Source organism: Erythranthe guttata, chromosome 11 (genome assembly GCF_056151865.1).
Source record: "Erythranthe guttata isolate IM_541 chromosome 11, IM_541, whole genome shotgun sequence".
NCBI classification, from domain to species: domain Eukaryota; kingdom Viridiplantae; phylum Streptophyta; class Magnoliopsida; order Lamiales; family Phrymaceae; genus Erythranthe; species Erythranthe guttata.
The window spans coordinates 18,906,710-18,926,103 of NC_142543.1; the positions used below are offsets into that span (position 1 = coordinate 18,906,710).

The following is a 19,394-nucleotide window of genomic DNA, read 5'->3' on the forward strand; positions in this document are numbered from 1 at the left end:
ACGTTGTATATGTGGCCTTCAGATCTTGTTCTCTCTCTTTTTTTCACTTTTCTCCTTTTCTTTTTCTTCTTTTTTTAATTTATTATTCTTGTGGGACCCACCCCCCACCTCTTCAATCTGACTAAGCATTTTATCCATCTTTATTCGTTTGGTAAATCACAAAAAACCCACAAACTTGTGCTAAATAACGAAAAATTATATCCGTAATAACCGAAATCCTTCTCTGATTAAATGTTGATCAAGTTTTTTCTAATAGAAAATGTGTACAATCTATTATACATTCTTATTAAATATGTGAGAAATAAAATGAAACATCTGAACTTGTGTAAAGTCTATTCACCGTAATATTAAAAAATTGTAAAAAGTCATATTGTAAGAGGTTGGTGTAAGACAAAAACAAACCTCATGAATTTTTGATAATTACGAATAATTGAGGATGATTTTTGTTATTTAGTCTAAATTTAGGGAATTTTTCGTAATTTACTCTTATCGTTCTCATTTCTTTTTGTTTTTTTACGAAAAATACCCAAGTCCCTTTTCAGTTCACGTTCAATCTTTATTCAGGATAAAACATCTGTCACTTCCTACTTTTTAAGTTTTATTACAAATCACTCCTTATCCACTTGAAATGGCATATTGTCCTTATTCTTATAGTCCATTGCACTTGAAATGACAACATTGCCCTCAATTAATTTTATTTAATTGGGGATTTTTTTCTAATTAACCTTGATCGGACGCCCTGTTTGAAAAGTCCCCAAACTTTTCAGTCTTTTTACTATTTTTATTTTTCTTTTTTTGCAATTCAACTTTTTTTGTGTGGATAAAAATGAAAGCTTGTTAAAAGTAAGAGAAAAAAGAAAAGAAAAAAGTTATCGTATAAGTTTTCGACCACCCCAGCCGAACATGTGGAATCTAACAATCTTTCTTTTAATTATTCTAATTTATATGGTTAATTTCACTTTGATAAGATTGTTTTTCCTTCCGAGATTAACCTTTAAAAAAACAACAAAAAAAAAAGAAAACATTTCTGAAATTATAACTTCAAGTTCTCAAATTTTAGAAATTGTAGGTAAAAATTTAAAATTAAAACATTCAAGATTTTTATTTTTTAAATTGCACGTTGTACTGAAATTCATTTATTATAATAAAATATAATAGTGTATAATGTATATATAATATTGATTTAGCCCATTGGGCTTCGAATATGTTCAATTTAAAAACCTATACAAGGCCCGTTATCCCGTTATAGATGTCAATTTCAATCTTCTTCTTTTTTTTTTTTTTTTCCCTTTTTCGTAATCTAATTTAAATTTATGTTTGGTAATTTTATGTCGCACTATCGGTCTCGGTTAAGAGAATTTGAAATCTAGCAAGATTCGGTTATATTACAAAACTTGAATGTTAAATGTCGTTTCAGTTTTAGTAATATTATTTTGGTTTCGATCGTGATTTTATCTCTTTTGTAGTCTGATTTTGACAAAATTCAAAACAATCAAATTGTAGCATTTTGAGTTTTTTTTTTCTAACTTGAATTAGCCAAATTGTACGTCAAATGACAAAGTTATGCATGAATCAGTTATATTTTAGAAATTTTTGGTAACTGAAAAAATCAAATTTGTGGGTAGTACACGTTGATTCATGCATATCTTTCTCACCAATATCAAATCTTGGTGATTCAAGTTGAATTAGAAAGCTAACTCGAAAAATTACAAATTTTGCGATTTGAATTTTCTAAAAGTCAAACTAAAAAATAGTCAAAATCCCCGTTTGAAGTTGAAATAATATTCTTGAAATTGAAACGACATTTATCACGTCACATTACAAAGATGATGTGTCAAAGTCAAAGTATAAGTCGTCGATTTTCTCAAAATACGTAGTGGAAGCAATTAATTTTGTATAATTTATTTGTAATTTATAAAAATCATATAGATCCACTAATTGAAGTCAATGAAATCAACTACTTGACATCAGCAAACCACGATTTTTTTCGGTAGTCAACTGGCTTTGATGCATTTTTTTCAACGACGAGAAAATGTGCATGAAACTTGTTCAATGGGGAGGGTGACTAATTGTAACCTCACTTTTGACAATGAAGCCATATTTTTTAATATTTTTAAAATCTTTGGAATTATTTGCTGAAATTAAAATTATAACGAAGTTTCGGTTCGGTTCGGTTTGGATCCGTTTGAACTAGGGTTGTCCGTTGGTTGGTTTGGTTAAAAACCAGCCATAAAACCAACCCAACCCATCCAACCAACTTTGGTCAATATTGGAAACCGTTATTGACCCAGTTTACATGGGTTGGGTAATGGTTTAAAACCAATTTAGTGGGTCGGTTGATGGTTTGGTTGATGGGTCATCCATCTAAATATTTTTTAATTTTATTTAATATTTTATTAGTTGTTACAACACTATATATTTTATAAATTAAATATGATTAGTTCACCAATATTCAAAGTAAAAAAATTCAAAATATTACGAGGCATATATATTGCAATTAAACATAAATAGTTCAACAAATAATAATCGTCCAAATATTTAGACTATATGTCTTAAAATTAAAATAGTTCAAAATAGATAATTAGGTTAGATTTATTGCTTTTAGAATTTTGGTCAATATTACACAATTTAATAAATGTGATATAAAATAGAAATTTGAAATTAAAAATATTAAATATTTTAAATAAAATTAATAAATAATAAATTAATACATAAAGCTGGCCGGCCGATATTACCCTACTAACCAACTTTATAGCATATTAGAAACCATTATCGACCCAACTATATATGGGTTGGTTGAGATTATCGACCCAACTTAAATGGGTTGGTTGATGGTTGATTATCTGTCACAAATTATGAGTCGAAAATAAGTTGGTTGGTGGTTAAAACCGATTCATACACAACCCTAGTTTGAACATTAATTTTCAATTTCCGCCCTAGTTAAGAGTTAAGACGTACCATGTGGATATTTTGTCAATTGTTTTGTCAAAGAGAAATTTAATGGCCAAGTTAGCCTTCTGCGACTTTTTAATGGGGTTGTCTTCGGTTTTCTTTTTTTTTTTTTTTTAGTGATAGGTCTAACTTTTTTTATTTTTAAATTTGCCATTCTCTACTATTTTACTACACATTACCTTTGATGTTTATTTCGTTTTATTTATTTAAAAATAATAATTTTTAATTTTTCTTTTTAATATTTTTATTTCAGCAAAAAAAAAGAAAAAATCAGTTTTCTTCCTTTCCAAAATCAATTATTATATTCTAGAAATCAATTATAATGAAAAGCAGAGTAATATTTTGGACAGTTTGACTCATCAGTTTAAAATTGGAAACATGTATTATTGAATTTCCAATAGATAATATAAAGGAATAAAATTCTCTCAAGCAGTAATTACTTTATAATCAAATGTACAGCTCAAATGTGATAAAATTGATACAAATTGAAGAATATTCCATAATCACACTAAATTCAACACCGCAAAAGTGGACGTGTAAGAAGAATCATAAATGAAGAAGTGATTATAATTACCCAAACACGAAGGGTATTTTCGTAATTTGATATTACATCAGCGGGTGACCGTAAATCACCGCGATATAGTGTATAATTTGGTTATAATATCAAGTTGACTAAAATGTAGGCCCAAAACCCATAATAATGACAATAAAAATCATATCAAAATCAAGAAATGGAAAGTCCAGTCCATGATAGTCCACACACAAACTCCCACATTTGCAAGCCATTCATTCCATCTGATAATTATAGCTTCATAACAAAGGGATAAGTTACTCATAAATCAAAGCAATATTTCTCTCTCTCTCTCTCTACTTTCTCTCTCTATACCCCCTCTCTCTCTCTAATGACTGCTAATACGACTTTCACTATTTGCCGGCCAAAGAATCCCTATTTCCACTCCATTTTCATCACCCCTTTTTGCTGCTGATTTATGATTCTTGATTGTGTGAACAAGCCTTTCTGATTTCAATTGGTATCTAGCGGCCACCGACACTTCTTGATTTCCAGGTGCTTTTGAGAAAAGAAATAAAAATCTAATCTTTATATTTCATGTTTTGAAGTGGGTTGATTCTGAATTTGATTTGGATTGGTGGGTTTGCTTCTGAATTTGATTTGGATTAGTGGGTTTGATTCTGAATTTTGAATTTCGATTAGTGGGGTTTGTTTTTTGCAATTCTTGGTGAAAAAGATTGAATCTTTAGATTTTCTTGGTTACAAATGGTCTGTTTCCACACCTCAATTTCGGTTGACCAGCATATACATATGGCTAAATCTCTCAATCCAACAACCGATCCTTGTTTGAAATTGAGCCATAAGAACAAAAACCACTCGAATACACCTGCTTGTGACCAATCTCGCTATGTTATCGTCGATGTAATAATCCTGATTGCCGTGATTTGCGCGTGCGGGTTCTTGCTGTATCCCTATGCCAAGATTTTAGTCCACAAAACCTTCGAACTCACCGAAGAAGTCGTCGACGTGGTGTACGAAGAAGTTCTCCGCGCTCCGATGGTGTTCGGTTGCTTGGGGCTCAGCATTTTCTTCGCAGTACTCGCGTTGATGGCGATCACCGTATTTACAGACAGGAGGTGCGGGAAAAAGGGTTGTCGTGGGCTTAGTAACGCGGCTGAATTCGATATCCAATTGGAAACGGAGGAGTCCGTGAAGAAATCGAATCAGCAATCGAAGAGTGGTCTAAAGAAGGGATTGTTCGAACTGCGCCGCGATCACCACAGAGAACTGGAGGCTGAGCTCAAGAAGATGGCCCCACCTAATGGGAGAGCGGTTCTCGTTTTCCGAGCGAGGTGTGGGTGTTCTGTCGGGAGAATGGAGGTTCCCGGATCAAGAAAATCTCGAAAGGTTAAGAAGTAGTTCTTCATACAATCTTATTAGTTTTTACTTTTGTGTTTTTTTTTAATTTTAATATATGAAAGCATATGCTATAATGAATTTTATAGATATAGTGATGAGCACTTCCCTTTTCCGTGTTTTTATTTATTTTCGGTGAACGTTTATAGATTTGAATAAGCTCATTAGAATAAGTTATCTGAACAATATGATATTATGATATATATACATATATCTATATATATATATAAACTGGTTATTTGGAGAATTCGGGATTCCTATTTTCATTAGCTTTATTAGTTTAAAATCAGTTTTATGCTCTTTCACTGCTGAAAAAGTGTTCATCGTATTGTGGTCAGTCCTCCGTTGATTTATAGTTTTGATTCGGTAATGATTCAACTCGTTTAATTTGTTTTATTTTTTAAGGTCGATAGCTTTAAATTTTAACTCAAGTGATGTTTCATATTGTTCTCATTTCGATGATATATGTTGGGTTTCGGGTTTTCGGGTTTCGGGTATGAACCTCTTATGTTCGAGTATTGTTCTATATATATATATTGGAACATTTAACTTGGATTCGAAGTTCGAGTCGTGGAATTGAATTGAATTGCATTTTAAGCCCTCTTATTTGTCATTTGCCCTTTTTATTAAAAACTTGTTATATCAACTGTATTCGATTTCTGATGATTATCGTTCTAATCACAGAGAAAACCTTAGATTTTGATTCGTAGTGTTTGCGTACGGTTCATACGTCTGATTTCGATTCATTAGTGTTTTTGGAAGGTGATATACTTATTAACCATCACTTCTAATGTTAGGGTTTCCCAAAATCAATTAGTCTGATTACTAAATTCAATCATATCATCTCTATCTCCTATATTAGATTCATCACCGACCCAGCCCGGCCCGGCCCGTTTACATGTCTATTTTCTTACATTCAACCCTTGAAAAAGAAAGTTCACATTGAGAAACAAGGTAGTATTCATGTTGTATTCGATATATTTTTCATTGACCGTTAAAACGAAAAAACAAGTACTTCATTTCGTAAGAAACGAGATATACTTGTCCACTATCCACACATTCATGCCTCGTTTGGTTGGTAAGATAAGTCCGATTGATCAAATAATTAACTCTTTATTTTGATGTACAACTTTTTGGACTTGCCCTAATTAGAGAAAAAAAAAAGGAACTCTTATCACTAATCCAATTACACAATCGTGTTCCGATAAGATTCATAATCTTATCTTAGAAACCAAACGAGTATACTGGACTGTCTCAAGATTATCCGATGATCAGAACGAAGGAAACAAATGACTCGTAGGAACCCTAAAAAACGTCCCTTGTTCGAATTCCAAGTTGTTAAGCTTGTCTCGACACCACTCCAATTGAGATCTCGAAAGTAGAGACATTTTAAGAATCCTTTGGATCAACTTAATATCGACCGTGGCAAAAACAAGATTTACGTTTTCGTCTTTCGTTTCCAAAGGCTTCGTTTTTCTCCTTAGCCAATTCTTCTTCTTCTTGCCTTGCAGATATTTCAGCATCATCTCTTTCTTCATACAACATTTATAAGTTAAAAAAAAAATTAGAAAAAAAAAGAGGATTTAATCTTGATTATGGAAAGGTGAAATGAGTTATACCTTGTGCAGCGTTTGAGATACATTGTGTAGGAGCTTCAAATCAAGAGGATCTTCCAAAGGTGGTTGAGTCCTCCAAGTGCCCTTGTATTTCCAGTGTGGTTTCTTATCATCTGTTTGGATATATAAATGAAAAGCTTCTATGCATTTCTCAATGGCTATTAGAACTCGACTCGCCCGTGCGGCTTCCCCTTCGACTCCCGTCCCGTTATTTTCGTCCTCGATAAATCCTGTTAATATCAATAATAATAAAACATTATAGTCATTTCAAGATTCATGAATATGATGTTACATCTCTCTCTCAATCGAGAGTGTAGCATCGAATAAACCGTTTTGGAAAACCCGCACCCGCCCTGGTAGCAAAATTTCCCACCCGTACTCGTTCTGGGTTTGATTTTATTAGACCCATAATTTCTTATTTTTTATTTTTTATTTATAATTTATTTAATTAAAATAACTTTAAGAATTAGTATTTTATAATATAAAAATATATATAAATAAGTTGGATACGAGGCGGGCAAGGGTGCATATGTTCAAAACCCATACCCGCTACGGGTGAAAATCTTAAAACCCGTACCCGCCCCATCAGCTAACGACCGGTAAATCGGGGGTCGGGGCGGGGTACCCGGCGGGGTGGGTTAAATTGCCAACCCTACATGAAATGGATAGTATATTAAAAATAAATACTTCCGAATATTTTAGTTGTTGATTCCAATTTATGGATTGAATTAAATAGGATAACAACTGATGATCTGTCAACTACCAACTCATACATCTTTTCTAGGCATTTCTTATTAATTTAAAAAATAAATATTTTTTTTTCTTTTTTGATAATTCCAAAAAATAAATTAATTAATTCTACGTTAAAGATTAAGACAAATATTACAAATATATTACCTACCTGTAACATCAGGAACAAGGAGCAAGCATTGAAAAGAAATTCTTCTATGAGTGTTTGATGATATTTGGCTCTCCAATTTTTGGTTCTCCACAAATCTCTCCAATAATATTTGTAACTCCTGGAATTTTCCTGCTACACTATGATGAAATAATTTAATTTCACAATTGCCCAATAATTTTAGGTATTGATGATTGAGTCCCTCCCAAAACAAGCATAGTTGAGCAACATAAATCAGCTCAAAATCACACTCCAAACTCCTCAATAGCCTCTTTCTTGATGAATCCTCTAACAATTGAATGATCGCCGAATCCTCGTTCAAGATTGCGTCTGCGCGAACATATAATAAACAAATTAGAAGGAAAAAAAAAATCAAAATCGTTATGTAAAAATGTTTCTAATCTCTTGCCGCGGAGCAGAGGTGTAAATGAGTCGAGCAGAGAATTATTATTTCAATTAAGTGTGGACCATTAGTAGTACTCACTCATTCCATATAATCTTTCATGGTATAGAACATTAAAGAATCCCATTCTTTCAATGTACTTGTGGTGGAATGTATGTTCTTGCACGCGTGTGCTAATGGTCAACTGCAGTTCATTTGAGGAGTCGACAAACAATTGATCACAAGAGTGAGAAGAAATAATATTCTCGGAATATTCATCAGATTCCTGGATAATTTCTTGATTATTGATTATACTTGAAGGTGAATCTTCAAGCTCGGAGAATGAAGAAAAATCACTTATTTCTTGATGGGGTTGGCGATAGTTAAAAGTATTTATCGACTCAACATCGGAATCTTGGAGTTGAAAATCGACATTGGGAGAACTACTAGAAAACGAAGAAGAATTCTCGGTGGAGAATAAGCTCTCTTTTGAGTCAAGATCATAGGTCAAACAAGTGCTTGCGAAATGATCGGAAGACAAATACTCATTCAACCATGAATCTTCTTTCTTACAAGTATCGAGATTAATCGGACAAACTTCCGATTGAACTTTTGGTTTATTAATAATCCGACACGGTGAAGAACATGAGACAATATCAATAACAACAACATTTTCAACTTTTGCTTGTCCGAATTTGAAGATGAACAAACATACACGAAAGGCGATTTTGAGAGGAAAAGAGAGTAACAAGAGAAGCCATTCTTGAAATTCTTTCAACCATAGGAAAATTTGGCAAAACACGAGAAAAAATGGATTAACGTAAAAACCTAAATAAAACCATTTGAGAAATCCACGTGGGATGAGAAAAATTTCGACGATTAGCCAACAAGAAGCCAACAAAGCCATTCATACTATGAACAATCAAATCCTACCTTCACCATTTTTATAGCTATTATAAGTTGACTCTAATTTGTCTTTACGTAAACTAATCCCTCATTAACAATTTCTTAATCGACGTAGGATCAACGAATTTTCTTGCAATGTGATTAGTTGGAATCTTACCTAATGCAGCAATTTTCTTACAAGGCTTTTAGTATATAAATGCCTCGAGCGCGTGGTTTTTTTTTTTTTAAATTACTATTATTATTATTCTAGATTCCTTCAAATCAATAATCTTGCGTAAAGCGATTCTACGATATATAAACAAAGAAGTAAGAGTCGGAGAAATCGATAAAACGACTCTTTATTTCAATATTATCCATAATGAATTAGAAGATAAGCATGCATTAAGTCAATGGTTTAAAAATTATGGCTTCTTCTATCTTATACAATTGTTTTGCCCCTAAATATGTACTTAAGAAAAAAAAAGGAAACAAAAAATCGGTCTTATAATATGGCCTTACGACAATAAATATTATACGTCGAGCATACTATTTATCGCTACATTTCGATTTACGAAATGCGATGGTACATCGAATGAAGTTCGGAGTAGTTATAAACAAATATATAATAAATATTACTACTTATTAAATATTAAATCTTTTAGACTAAATTTAAGTTTACAATTTTGGTGGAAATACCCTAAAGGCATGTAGTTATGGGTTAACGTGTGGGCTTCTTTATGTAGTATTGTGATTTCATGTGAAATGGTGGGCCCCTAAATAGTGTCCATTATTCTTTCTTTTAGGCCCATACTATATATACTTAAAATGAATTCTTTGAATTTTTTAACTAGAATTATCTTAACAAGGTCATGTAGTTACTTATCTTTTTATTTTGTTCAATTTATAAAAATAACACATTGTAGCGCAAAAAAATGCGAAATCCCTCGCCCCCAGGGCCCCCATCCTTTGGCCCGACAAGGATTGAGAAGGAATGTAAATCATGGTAACTCAACGGCTCGTTAAGGTAACGGACCCGGACTTGGTGCCCACAAGGAACCAACCCTCATTGGGGTTGAAATTCCCACACTGCGGCTGCTAGGATTCGATCCTAGGACCTTGCGACCTTGCACCAACTTACCACCTCCGGAACCAGTTGAGCTACACCCATGTAGGCATTAAAAAAAAATTAACACATTCTAGCTTTAATCAATAATTGCTCAAAACCCGACCTTCAGTCGGGTTTCAATTTTACAGTTCAACCGCCCAAATCGAACCGGGTAAGGCAACGGTTATCGGCAAATAAACCGCCTTAGAGTCAGAGTCAACCATGGTTGGTGACGTTTGATTCAAATGTTGTCGGACGAAGACAAGTAAGGACGAAGGTACTAGGTTTACGGCAAACGAAACGATGAAGCTAATATATATGCATGATTTGTTGGACGACCAAGATTGATTATCCAAGATGGATGATCGAGATTGGCGTTTAGAATATTTTCCTAAAATCGGGACATAAATAAACGAAGTGAATTGACTCAAGTAAAAAAAGTTATTCTAGTGGATTGGAGATTGGGCCCATTCAAAAATAAACAAATAATTTGGGCCCAAAACCTCACACATTTAGTAAATTAATTATATATTTTATATAATCTCACACATTTCGATGATTAACGTTTGCAGATGCATGATTGGTTCGATGATCTCATCAATTCTGCTCTTACGTACAAACGGCTATACTTTTACAATTATTAAAAAAAATAAACTTACTTTTTTATATATTATATAATTTTCTATTTCGATCGTGATAAGGTTATTGAATATTCCGCAATTAGCATTGTATACTTTAAGCATATATATTTATTTTAGGTTTTGCTTTAGTATATTCCTTATAAGTAAGTTAAGAAATAAAAGAAGTAATATTCTGATATAATTGTTATGTCGAATATTTGACCCCAAAAAATAATGAATTTCAAAACTCAATTTGAAAAATACAACTGCATAAAAAAAAAGTTTACAAGTTTTTTAATGTTTATTTATAATTTATTTTTTGTAATGAAAGAACTTGCAATAAATCATATATGTGTATTGAATAAATCTACATTCTCGGATTAATCATGGTCCATGTGTGACAAGATCCATATAATTTATACTATAATTAAATCTCTATAAATTAATACGGTCGAGACCAGCTAAATTCTATTAATTTAACGAAATATTGATTTATCAATATATTTTTTAACACGTTGTCTTCAAATTGCGGTCATGAAAACGTATTACTTAAACGAATTTATTAATTTATCGAAGTTCTATAGTATAATATTTCAACGTTGAATTTATTTACATGGTAATTAATATTAATGATATTTTTTTTTTTTGAAAAAATTAATATTGATGATATTAATATTTGAAGAACACAAAAGCTGACTAATTAGCGGCCAACTGTTTTCCACCTTTTGCTGCATTATATATTGAAATAAAGCATTTAATAATTCAGATCTTCCGTTAATAATAGATGAAAATTACGGGTCAATGCAATCGTAATAATTAATTAATTAATTAATTAATTTCTCTTCAGTATTAAAGGACGTAAACATAGTTGGCACGTGGCAGTAATTCTTCGCTAAGAAAATCAAGAAAAAGCACACGTGTTGAAGCATGAGAGTATACTTTAGTATACGTGGCTGTATTATAAGGTTACTTAAACGAGTTAATTAACTGCTAAACATCTGATTTTTCCATGCACTAAACTCCAAAATTTTACTACGTCGTAGGTTGGAAATTGTTACTACATTTGTATAATTAAACTAGGGTATATTGGTGTTTTTCTAATATTATTAATATATTCGTTTATTAAACTATTTTGTCTGATGTATTTTTTAATTTAGCAAAATATTTTTTTTTTGTCAATGTCCGTTTTTAAATATGTTGTTCTTGATTCAGGATCGGAAAAGGAATATTATTATTTAATTAAGATTGTTAACATATCGAATATTAATTTATTTAGTTTCTATTGTATCATGAATTTGAAATCACTCTCTCAAATACTTCAATTCAAATGTGTATTTATAAATTAAATAAATGCAAGGTAAGTTATATTTTTTATTAGAGATTAAATTTTGAGCGGATCAGCCGATATTTAATATAAATCGAATTCCATTAATTTTTTGACATGCGGCACTCTTAAATCTTAACTCTTAATAAATCACGCTGATTATAATTAGGGTTAGAGGGATTACGGATTATGCTGGAAATTTTTTTTTTCCAATTATTAGAGTCCTAATTATATTTTTATTTAAACTATCCACGTGTCAATCATTCTATGGCATCCGATTTTCCTATTAAAACATACGGTCTAAATTTGCACCGTTTCATTATGATCAAGTTTATCAAATTCCTTTTGTTTTTGTTTTGAATGAATTGAATCCTTTAATATACCATCACTAATTAAATTTTACAAAAATAAATAAAAAATCATTTTCTATATTAAATATATCAACCACATTCAGTCTTAATTATCGGCCCTCAAGCAAAATATTTTATGAATATTATTAAAAAAAAATATTAAATAGACACTTTTGGAAGAAATAACATTTTCTGAATCCATACAGGGATTGAAACGGATTACCATAACTCTCCTCTTTTTCAGCTCATAATAATTTGTACTCCTAGTTCATAAATATAAATAAATAAATTATTAAATAAATAATATAAAAGATTAATAAATAAATAAATAAATAAAAATAGGAGTAGATCTTTTATTATTTAGACAAAAACCCTCGACATCTCAAAATTCTATGGAATCCGACAAAAGTACTTTTTATATTTAGGGATGTAGACATCGTATTCGTACGTGTGCCCAATGCTCCTTTGCACTCAAAAGACACTTTTGCCCCTATGAGTTTTCACAAGCTAATACGTACATTTTATTTGAATTCATATAATGGGAATTTTCATTTTCAATATTCAATATTTTTCGAAAATTTTCAACAAAATACAATAAAATTCAAAAGAATGTTCAAACAATGACATAAAATGAGATGTGAGAACAACAAAATGCAATACGGAGTTTCGGAACTAAAACCGGATTGGAATTTTAGATAATTTTATATACAATTCCAAATTCAGTCTAAAAAAGTCGAAAAAAATTCGGGCCTGAATTTTGAAAATTGTAAAGAAAAATAGAATTTTATATTCGGATTTTTCGAATCAAATTCGTCAGAATTCGAAAATTCTGTTCAAATTTCCACCCTAGTGTAAAACAATATTAAGATACTTAAATTAAAGACAAGTATAAAATTCAAATTTCTCCAAACTAATTTTCTTGAGATGTTTTTATCACGATAAATGCTTAACTGTAAATATTAAAATAAAAAAAAATAAAAAAGAGAGGAAAATGGACAATTGAGGGGTATGATGGTGAAAGATGATAGGGGGGTGTTGAGGCAGAAAAAGTTAAAAGAGGGTGCCAAAGAGAAATTAGAGCATTAATGAAGGACTCAGGTGAGAGAGAGACTGGCAAACTTTGACAAATTAAGGGTGGGTTTCAGTAAATGCAGCAGACCTGCCCTCTTTCTTTTACATCAATTTGGTAAAAATATGTAACTCTCACGCAACCAAAAATTCCTGTTTCTGTACTTGTTTACCCTCTGTTATTTTTCCCCTTTCTCTTACTAATTATTATTTAATCTTTTTTACTTCTTTAATTTCCAATTATTTTTCATATAAGTTTATTTCTTCAATCTTCCAATAATGCACTTATTATTATTATTATTATTATTATTATTATTATTATTATTATTATTATTATCATTATTATTATTATTATTATTATTATTATTATTTTTTTTGTTATTACAAAATAATAAAAACGATTTGTAAATGTTGTATCTTTTCCTTTTTTTTTTGAAAATTAAAGAATCGGCAGTTAAACGCATATATGCACTGAGTAAACTTACACTTTAGTATAATAACTTACAAACTTATGCGAAAGATTGATAAGGAAATTCGCACCTGAATAATCGAGACATGGTCGCTTGCTCCAACCACTAGATAGGTTGGATCAGCCCTCGTTTATATCTTTTTTACATATGTATGGGCTGTATAATCTTTATTCACTAAAAACAATTACACAAATATACACGTATTTAAATGGGATGCATTTAATAAATTATGGTTTAGATAAATAACTTGAAATAGATGGTGAGGATGAATTTAATTGCATGCAAGCTACAAAGGACATAAGTTTATTTATTTTTTTAATTTTTATAATGGACATAATTGAGGGGGGGTCAACATTGGTTTGAAAAGACTAGGAAAAGAATTTTGTTTATTTAATTAATAATAGGGAAATTAATAAAAGTAGAAAAAAGGTCAATAGTCCAAGATGAAAATGAAGTTTGCAATTAAAAGTGGTAGAAGCAAGTATTTATTGATTCGCATGACAAAAGCATATGTTGTGTGATATAGGGAGGGTGGTCACCATTTCAAGATTACAATTTAACCATAGATTTACAACTTGGGTTAATTTCAAAATTAATTAAAAATTCAAAATTAAATTAAAAATTAAATAAAAAATGTTTTGAGAGGGGTTAATAAGGACAACCACAAAATCAAGATTTCTATTATCTACAGTCATCACTCCTCATTTATCATCATCACCAAAACAAAACCTTCTTACATACTTTCTCTCTCTTCTTTCTCTCTCTTCTTTCTTCCTTCACATGCCTGAAAAGATTCTTGCTTTTTTCTTCAAACCCTAATCACAGACTGTTAAGAAATCAAAAGGGAGGAATTGAAATTAAAAAAAAAAAGATTTAAAAAATAAAAATTAAATCTTTATTTTTTTTTGTTTTTTTAATGTTGTTAGAGCTGTGATGGAATTGAGCAATTCAACAGTGAAAACTCCGGAGGCGGCGGAAGCCGAGACTCCGACCCGGATCCAATTACCCGTCAAGGCTTCCACCTTCACCAACGGTGTGCTTAAGCGCCACGCGCCGCTTCACCACGGCGGCCTCCACCACCACCACCCGGTCGTGGTCACCTACAAGGAATGCCTGAAGAACCACGCCGCCAGCCTCGGCGGCCACGCCCTCGACGGCTGCGGCGAATTCATGCCGGCGCCGTCGTCCAACCCCGCCGACCCCACCTCCCTCAAGTGCGCCGCCTGCGGCTGCCACCGCAACTTCCACCGCCGCGAACCGGAGGAGCCGCTCCTCCTCCTCACCCCGCCGAACGCCGCCCCGGCGCTCGAGTACCGCCCCCACCACCGACACCACCCACCTCCCCCGCCCCCTCCCCCGCACAGCGGCAGCAGCCCAAACAACAACAACAACGACGACGGCGACGACTCGCCGTCGCCGCCGCCGATCTCCTCCTCGTACTACCCATCAGCTCCACACATGCTGCTCGCACTCAGCCACGGCCAGCTGACGTCATGCCCCCACCCACCCGACGTCATCGGCGCCATCTCCACGCCGGTGATGAGCTCCGGCGGCCGCAAGAGGTTCCGTACGAGGTTCAGCCAAGATCAAAAGGACAAAATGCTCGAACTCGCCGAAAAAATCGGCTGGAAAATGCAGAAAAAAGACGAAGATTTAATCAACGAAATCTGCACCGAAATCTGCGTCGACAAGTCAGTCTTCAAAGTATGGATGCATAACAACAAGAACACCTTCGCCAAGAAAGAAGATCCACCGCCGCCGCCGCCCGCCGCCGCAAACGGCGGCGCAACCCATTACGCCGCCGCCGAATCCCATGGGCTAAATATTCTTGGTACTACTACTAATGGGTCTTCTTCTTCTTGAATCTTTTCCCCCTGAGATTAATTATATAAATTTAAATAAGTTTTTTTTTTCTTTTTTTCTTTTTTTAGATTAATTAGTTCATCGGTACAAGAAAGGCTGCAACTTTGTTAGTTAATTCCCATGTTTCTTCTTAATTAATCTAGATTTTTGCTTCTGTTAATCTTGTTTTAAGTAGCTAATTAATATGACTAATCATCATCATTAAGGCTAATCACTCGAGCTTTCAGTGAGGTTCAAAAATGGCGGAACTATTTTAATTTTTATTATTTTCTCCTGGTAACTTTTTTTTTTTAAATATAAATTCTGGTGCCGCCATCCAAGATTTCATTTCTTTTAAATTATATATTAAATAAAACAAATAATAATAAAATATGCATGAAATAATATTTAATTTCTGGGGGCTGTACTGTAATGAAACAGAGGGGGTGGTTTGTCTGAGATGAAGCAGCAGAAAGATTTTGTGTTACATAAAATTAGGGCGGTTACTAATTAATTAATTATTTAATTGTATTAATTTATTAATTAATTGCATCCCACTGTAGCTTATCTGATGAGCAAAGAAGATAGATACCAAAGTTTTTTTGATACTTTTCTTTTACTAATAAACATATTCTTAAGTGCTTAATTTAATGTTTGATCTTTAATTTCTACTTTATCTTTATGTCATATCTTTTAATCTTTATCTAAGTGGATAATATAACACATAGTGGGACGTTTACTATTCTTGGAGATATTTTAATTAACTAATTTTTTTTTCATTAATTAGATTAGTTGTGTTTTGTCTATAATTGGGAGCATAAGTCGAACTGTTCGGATCGAAATTAGCACTTTTCTTAGATTTTCTTTTTAATAATTTTTGTGGGAATTGAAAATTTTGATTTAACTTTGTTCCAAAATTATAATGTGGAAAATTAGGGATCACTAATGAAAAAGTGTAAATAGCCCTTAACCCCATATGGTTTGAGTTTTATGCATATGACTCCCTTATACTTTTAATATAAGTACAGAACGCCCTAGTTTTTTTAACTTTGTGCATGACATCGTCTTGCACTTTTTATATAAGCACATAACCCTCTCTATGGTATTCCACTTCGTAAATAATACTGATTATTAGGAGGACTCTCTATGGTATTCCACTTCGTAAATAATACTGATTATTAGGAGGAGGAAATTTTTGAAAGTAAAAGGGGATTGTGTAACTATATTAAAATACAAGGGGCTATGTGCTATATTGAAGTACAGGGGTAATGTGAACAAAGTTCAAACCACATGGGGCTAAGTGCTATTTACCCTCGTGGAAATACAAACTTCAAAATCGGAAATTTTCAAACTGAAATATGCGGAAGCCGATTTTTTTTAATTATTATTATTACTGGAAAATTTACAGTTTTCATCCCTCAAGTTTGCATCAATTTCACATTTGGTCCCAGCGTTCACAAAAAACAGATTTGGTCCCTCATGTTTCAATAATTTAACACTTTTGGTCATTTCCGTCAATTTACCGTTAGTTTCTCAGTTAATTCATTGATGGGCATATGCTCGATTCCATTACTTTTAACGGAAAATCAATTGAAAGGACTAAAAGTATTGAAATTTTAAAACACGAGGGACCAAATGTATTTTTTGTAAACACGATGGACTAAATGTGAAATGGGGCTAAACCGAATGACGAAAACTGTATTTTCCCTATTATTATACAAACTCTCTATAAACACTTCTTGGTCACGTGATATTTGCTTCTATCCTTTTGAAGTTATATATCTAAGCACATTGTACTTAAGTGTATATGTTTGGTGTGCTTAATTTGGTAATAAAGCATTTCATAATTATTAATGTAAGGCAGCATAATTGCTATGTTAGCTACACCCTAACCTCAGATTAGTGAACTTTCTGAAAACATTAACTTTCTTATTACGGTAAATATTAATAATTATTATTAATGGAAGGTGAAGATGGGGAACTATATTTTGGCATCTCAAATATCAATTAAAAAAGTATAATAATAATAAATCATATTTTACAATTTTCGAAAATCATGACATTTTTAAAATGATTTTATTGCTTCATGGAATCTTTTGAATTTTTTTCAAAATGTAAAACAACGTCCAAAATAGATATTTATGAATTGGATGTGACAAATGTCGTTGTATAGGGTGTTTGACTAAGCTTATAAGATGTTAAAATGAGTTTATAAGATGTTTTAGAGCTTATAAGCTCTTTCAAAGTGTTTGGTAATCTTTTTAAAAAAGATCTTAATTTTTTTAAAAATAAGCTGTTGGACAGCAAATAAGATATTTTTAGATAAGTACATCCACCCCACCTTTTTATTTAAGATCTTATAATGAGTAAAAATAGGAAATAAGCTCATTATCCAAACACTTTAAAAATTAATCCTAAAAATAAGATGTAACAGCTTATCTCTAAAAACATCTTATCATACGTAATAGCTTATCAGCTGTTTAAAATAAGCTTAGCCAAACACCCTCTTAGTTTTAATAAAATTGTTCCAACTTCAAACATGACTTTGACAGTTTTTTAGCCTGAATAAGGCAAAACTCAAAGTACAAAATTTGTAGTCCTTCGAGTTAGGATTCTAATCCAACTTGAATTAACAAGATTGAATATCGTATGAGAAAGTTATTCATAAATCAATTACCATTGCCCATAATTTGATAATTGAAGTTATCTAAAATTCAAAATGTAACTCCTTTATGCATAATTTTGTAATCCGACACCCAACTTAGCTAACTCAAGTTAAATTAGAAAGCTAATACAAAAAGCTACAATTTCCGTATTTTGTATTTTGCCAAAATTATACTAAAAAATTGTCAAAATCCTAAATAAAAACAATGTTAATAAAATACAAACGACATTTAACATTTCACTTTCTTATATTGCACATATAATCCTATTTGTGTTCCATGCAAATAGAAGATTAAAAAAAAATCAGAAATCAGATTTTCATAATTGGAGTAAATGTATTATTCATTGAAAATTTTCATAATTTTTTAGGTTTAATCTATAATTTAGGAATTGGGGTATCAAGTGGTGAAAAGAGTAAATAATTATTATTATTTTATTTATTTTTGAATAAAAAATCTTGATTTGTTGGAGAGGTGCATAATTCCATATTCTGCTGTATTCAACCACCAAAAAGCATGGGTCATTAATTGAAGGGGTAGTAGTGGGTAATGGGTACATTAGATTAGCTGGAATTTTTTTTTTCTTTTTTTTCTGAGATTTATGTAATATAATATAATAATCAATAATTGTTATATATAATAATAATAATAATATGTCAGCCTTAACACACACACACACACATCATGATTCATTACTGCAAATTGCAAAGTTCATTGGTTGTCTCAACGCCTATCATTGTTTCTTCATACTGTGGAAATAATGATGATCAAGATTACAACATCACCTCATTCTTGACTTATCACACTAATTTAATTAATCCAAAAAGAATATAATAAAAAATTCAACTTTTGTTTTGATTTAGAGCCTCATTTGACTAAGTTTATTTTAAACGACTCATTAGTAAGTTGTTTCAATAGTAGGTGAGTTTATAAGTTATTTTTCCTAATTGTAAGATCTTAAATAAAAAACTGAGGTAAATATCATTTTTTTTTGTAAATCATAAATACTCTATAGAAACTTATTTGTTGAAATTTCAAGGTTTTGAAAAAAACTGCCAAACAATTTGGAGAAGCTTATTAACTTTCAAACATCTTAAAGTTTTTTTAACAACTTATAAACTTAACCAAGCACCGTTTTAATAATTAAGAATTAATGAATTGATTCAAATACAGTAGAACCTCAATAAATTAATATTAGATAAATTAACCTCGCTCAAATCATAATTTCTTCTGGTCCCGACTCGGTAAAAACATATTGTTGAATGACCATCTCAACCAAAAGCTTAAGCTGG

The 19,394-nt window shown here is 31.7% G+C and overlaps 2 protein-coding genes and 1 pseudogene across 3 annotated transcripts; 2 read left to right on the forward strand and 1 right to left on the reverse strand.

Moving 5' to 3' along the window:
* The first annotated feature begins 3,766 nt into the window (after window positions 1-3,766).
* On the forward strand, window positions 3,767-5,131 carry LOC105960955 (uncharacterized). The gene has a single exon (XM_012985175.2). The coding sequence runs from the start codon at window positions 4,229-4,231 to the stop codon at window positions 4,880-4,882; it is 654 nt and encodes a 217-aa protein (XP_012840629.2). The 5' UTR covers window positions 3,767-4,228; the 3' UTR covers window positions 4,883-5,131.
* Window positions 5,132-5,952: 821 nt separating this feature from the next.
* On the reverse strand, window positions 5,953-8,752 carry LOC105960803 (uncharacterized). The gene is made up of 4 exons (XM_088825842.1): window positions 7,878-8,752; window positions 7,397-7,723; window positions 6,499-6,725; window positions 5,953-6,411 (listed from the first exon to the last, which is right to left on the reverse strand). Exons 1-4 carry the CDS (start codon window positions 8,680-8,682, stop codon window positions 6,151-6,153), a joined length of 1,620 nt encoding a protein of 539 aa, XP_088681968.1. The 5' UTR covers window positions 8,683-8,752; the 3' UTR covers window positions 5,953-6,150.
* Window positions 8,753-14,286: 5,534 nt separating this feature from the next.
* Window positions 14,287-15,620, forward strand: LOC148767161 (zinc-finger homeodomain protein 8 pseudogene; annotated as a pseudogene). The gene has a single exon (XR_016034548.1). The product of XR_016034548.1 is annotated as a zinc-finger homeodomain protein 8 pseudogene (transcript).
* Window positions 15,621-19,394: the final 3,774 nt, after the last annotated feature.

Bases quoted from the DNA above. Each gene is read 5' to 3' on its own strand.
- LOC105960955 (XM_012985175.2), top strand. From the start codon at position 4,229: ATGGTCTGTTTCCACACCTCAATTTCGGTTGACCAGCATATACATATG.
- LOC105960803 (XM_088825842.1), bottom strand. From the start codon at position 8,682: ATGGCTTTGTTGGCTTCTTGTTGGCTAATCGTCGAAATTTTTCTCATC. The intron at 7,724-7,877 runs GTGAGTACTACT...ATGTTCGCGCAG, and splicing joins TGAAAGATTATATGGAATGA to ACGCAATCTTGAACGAGGAT. The intron at 6,412-6,498 runs GTATAACTCATT...TGTTGTATGAAG, and splicing joins TATCTCAAACGCTGCACAAG to AAAGAGATGATGCTGAAATA.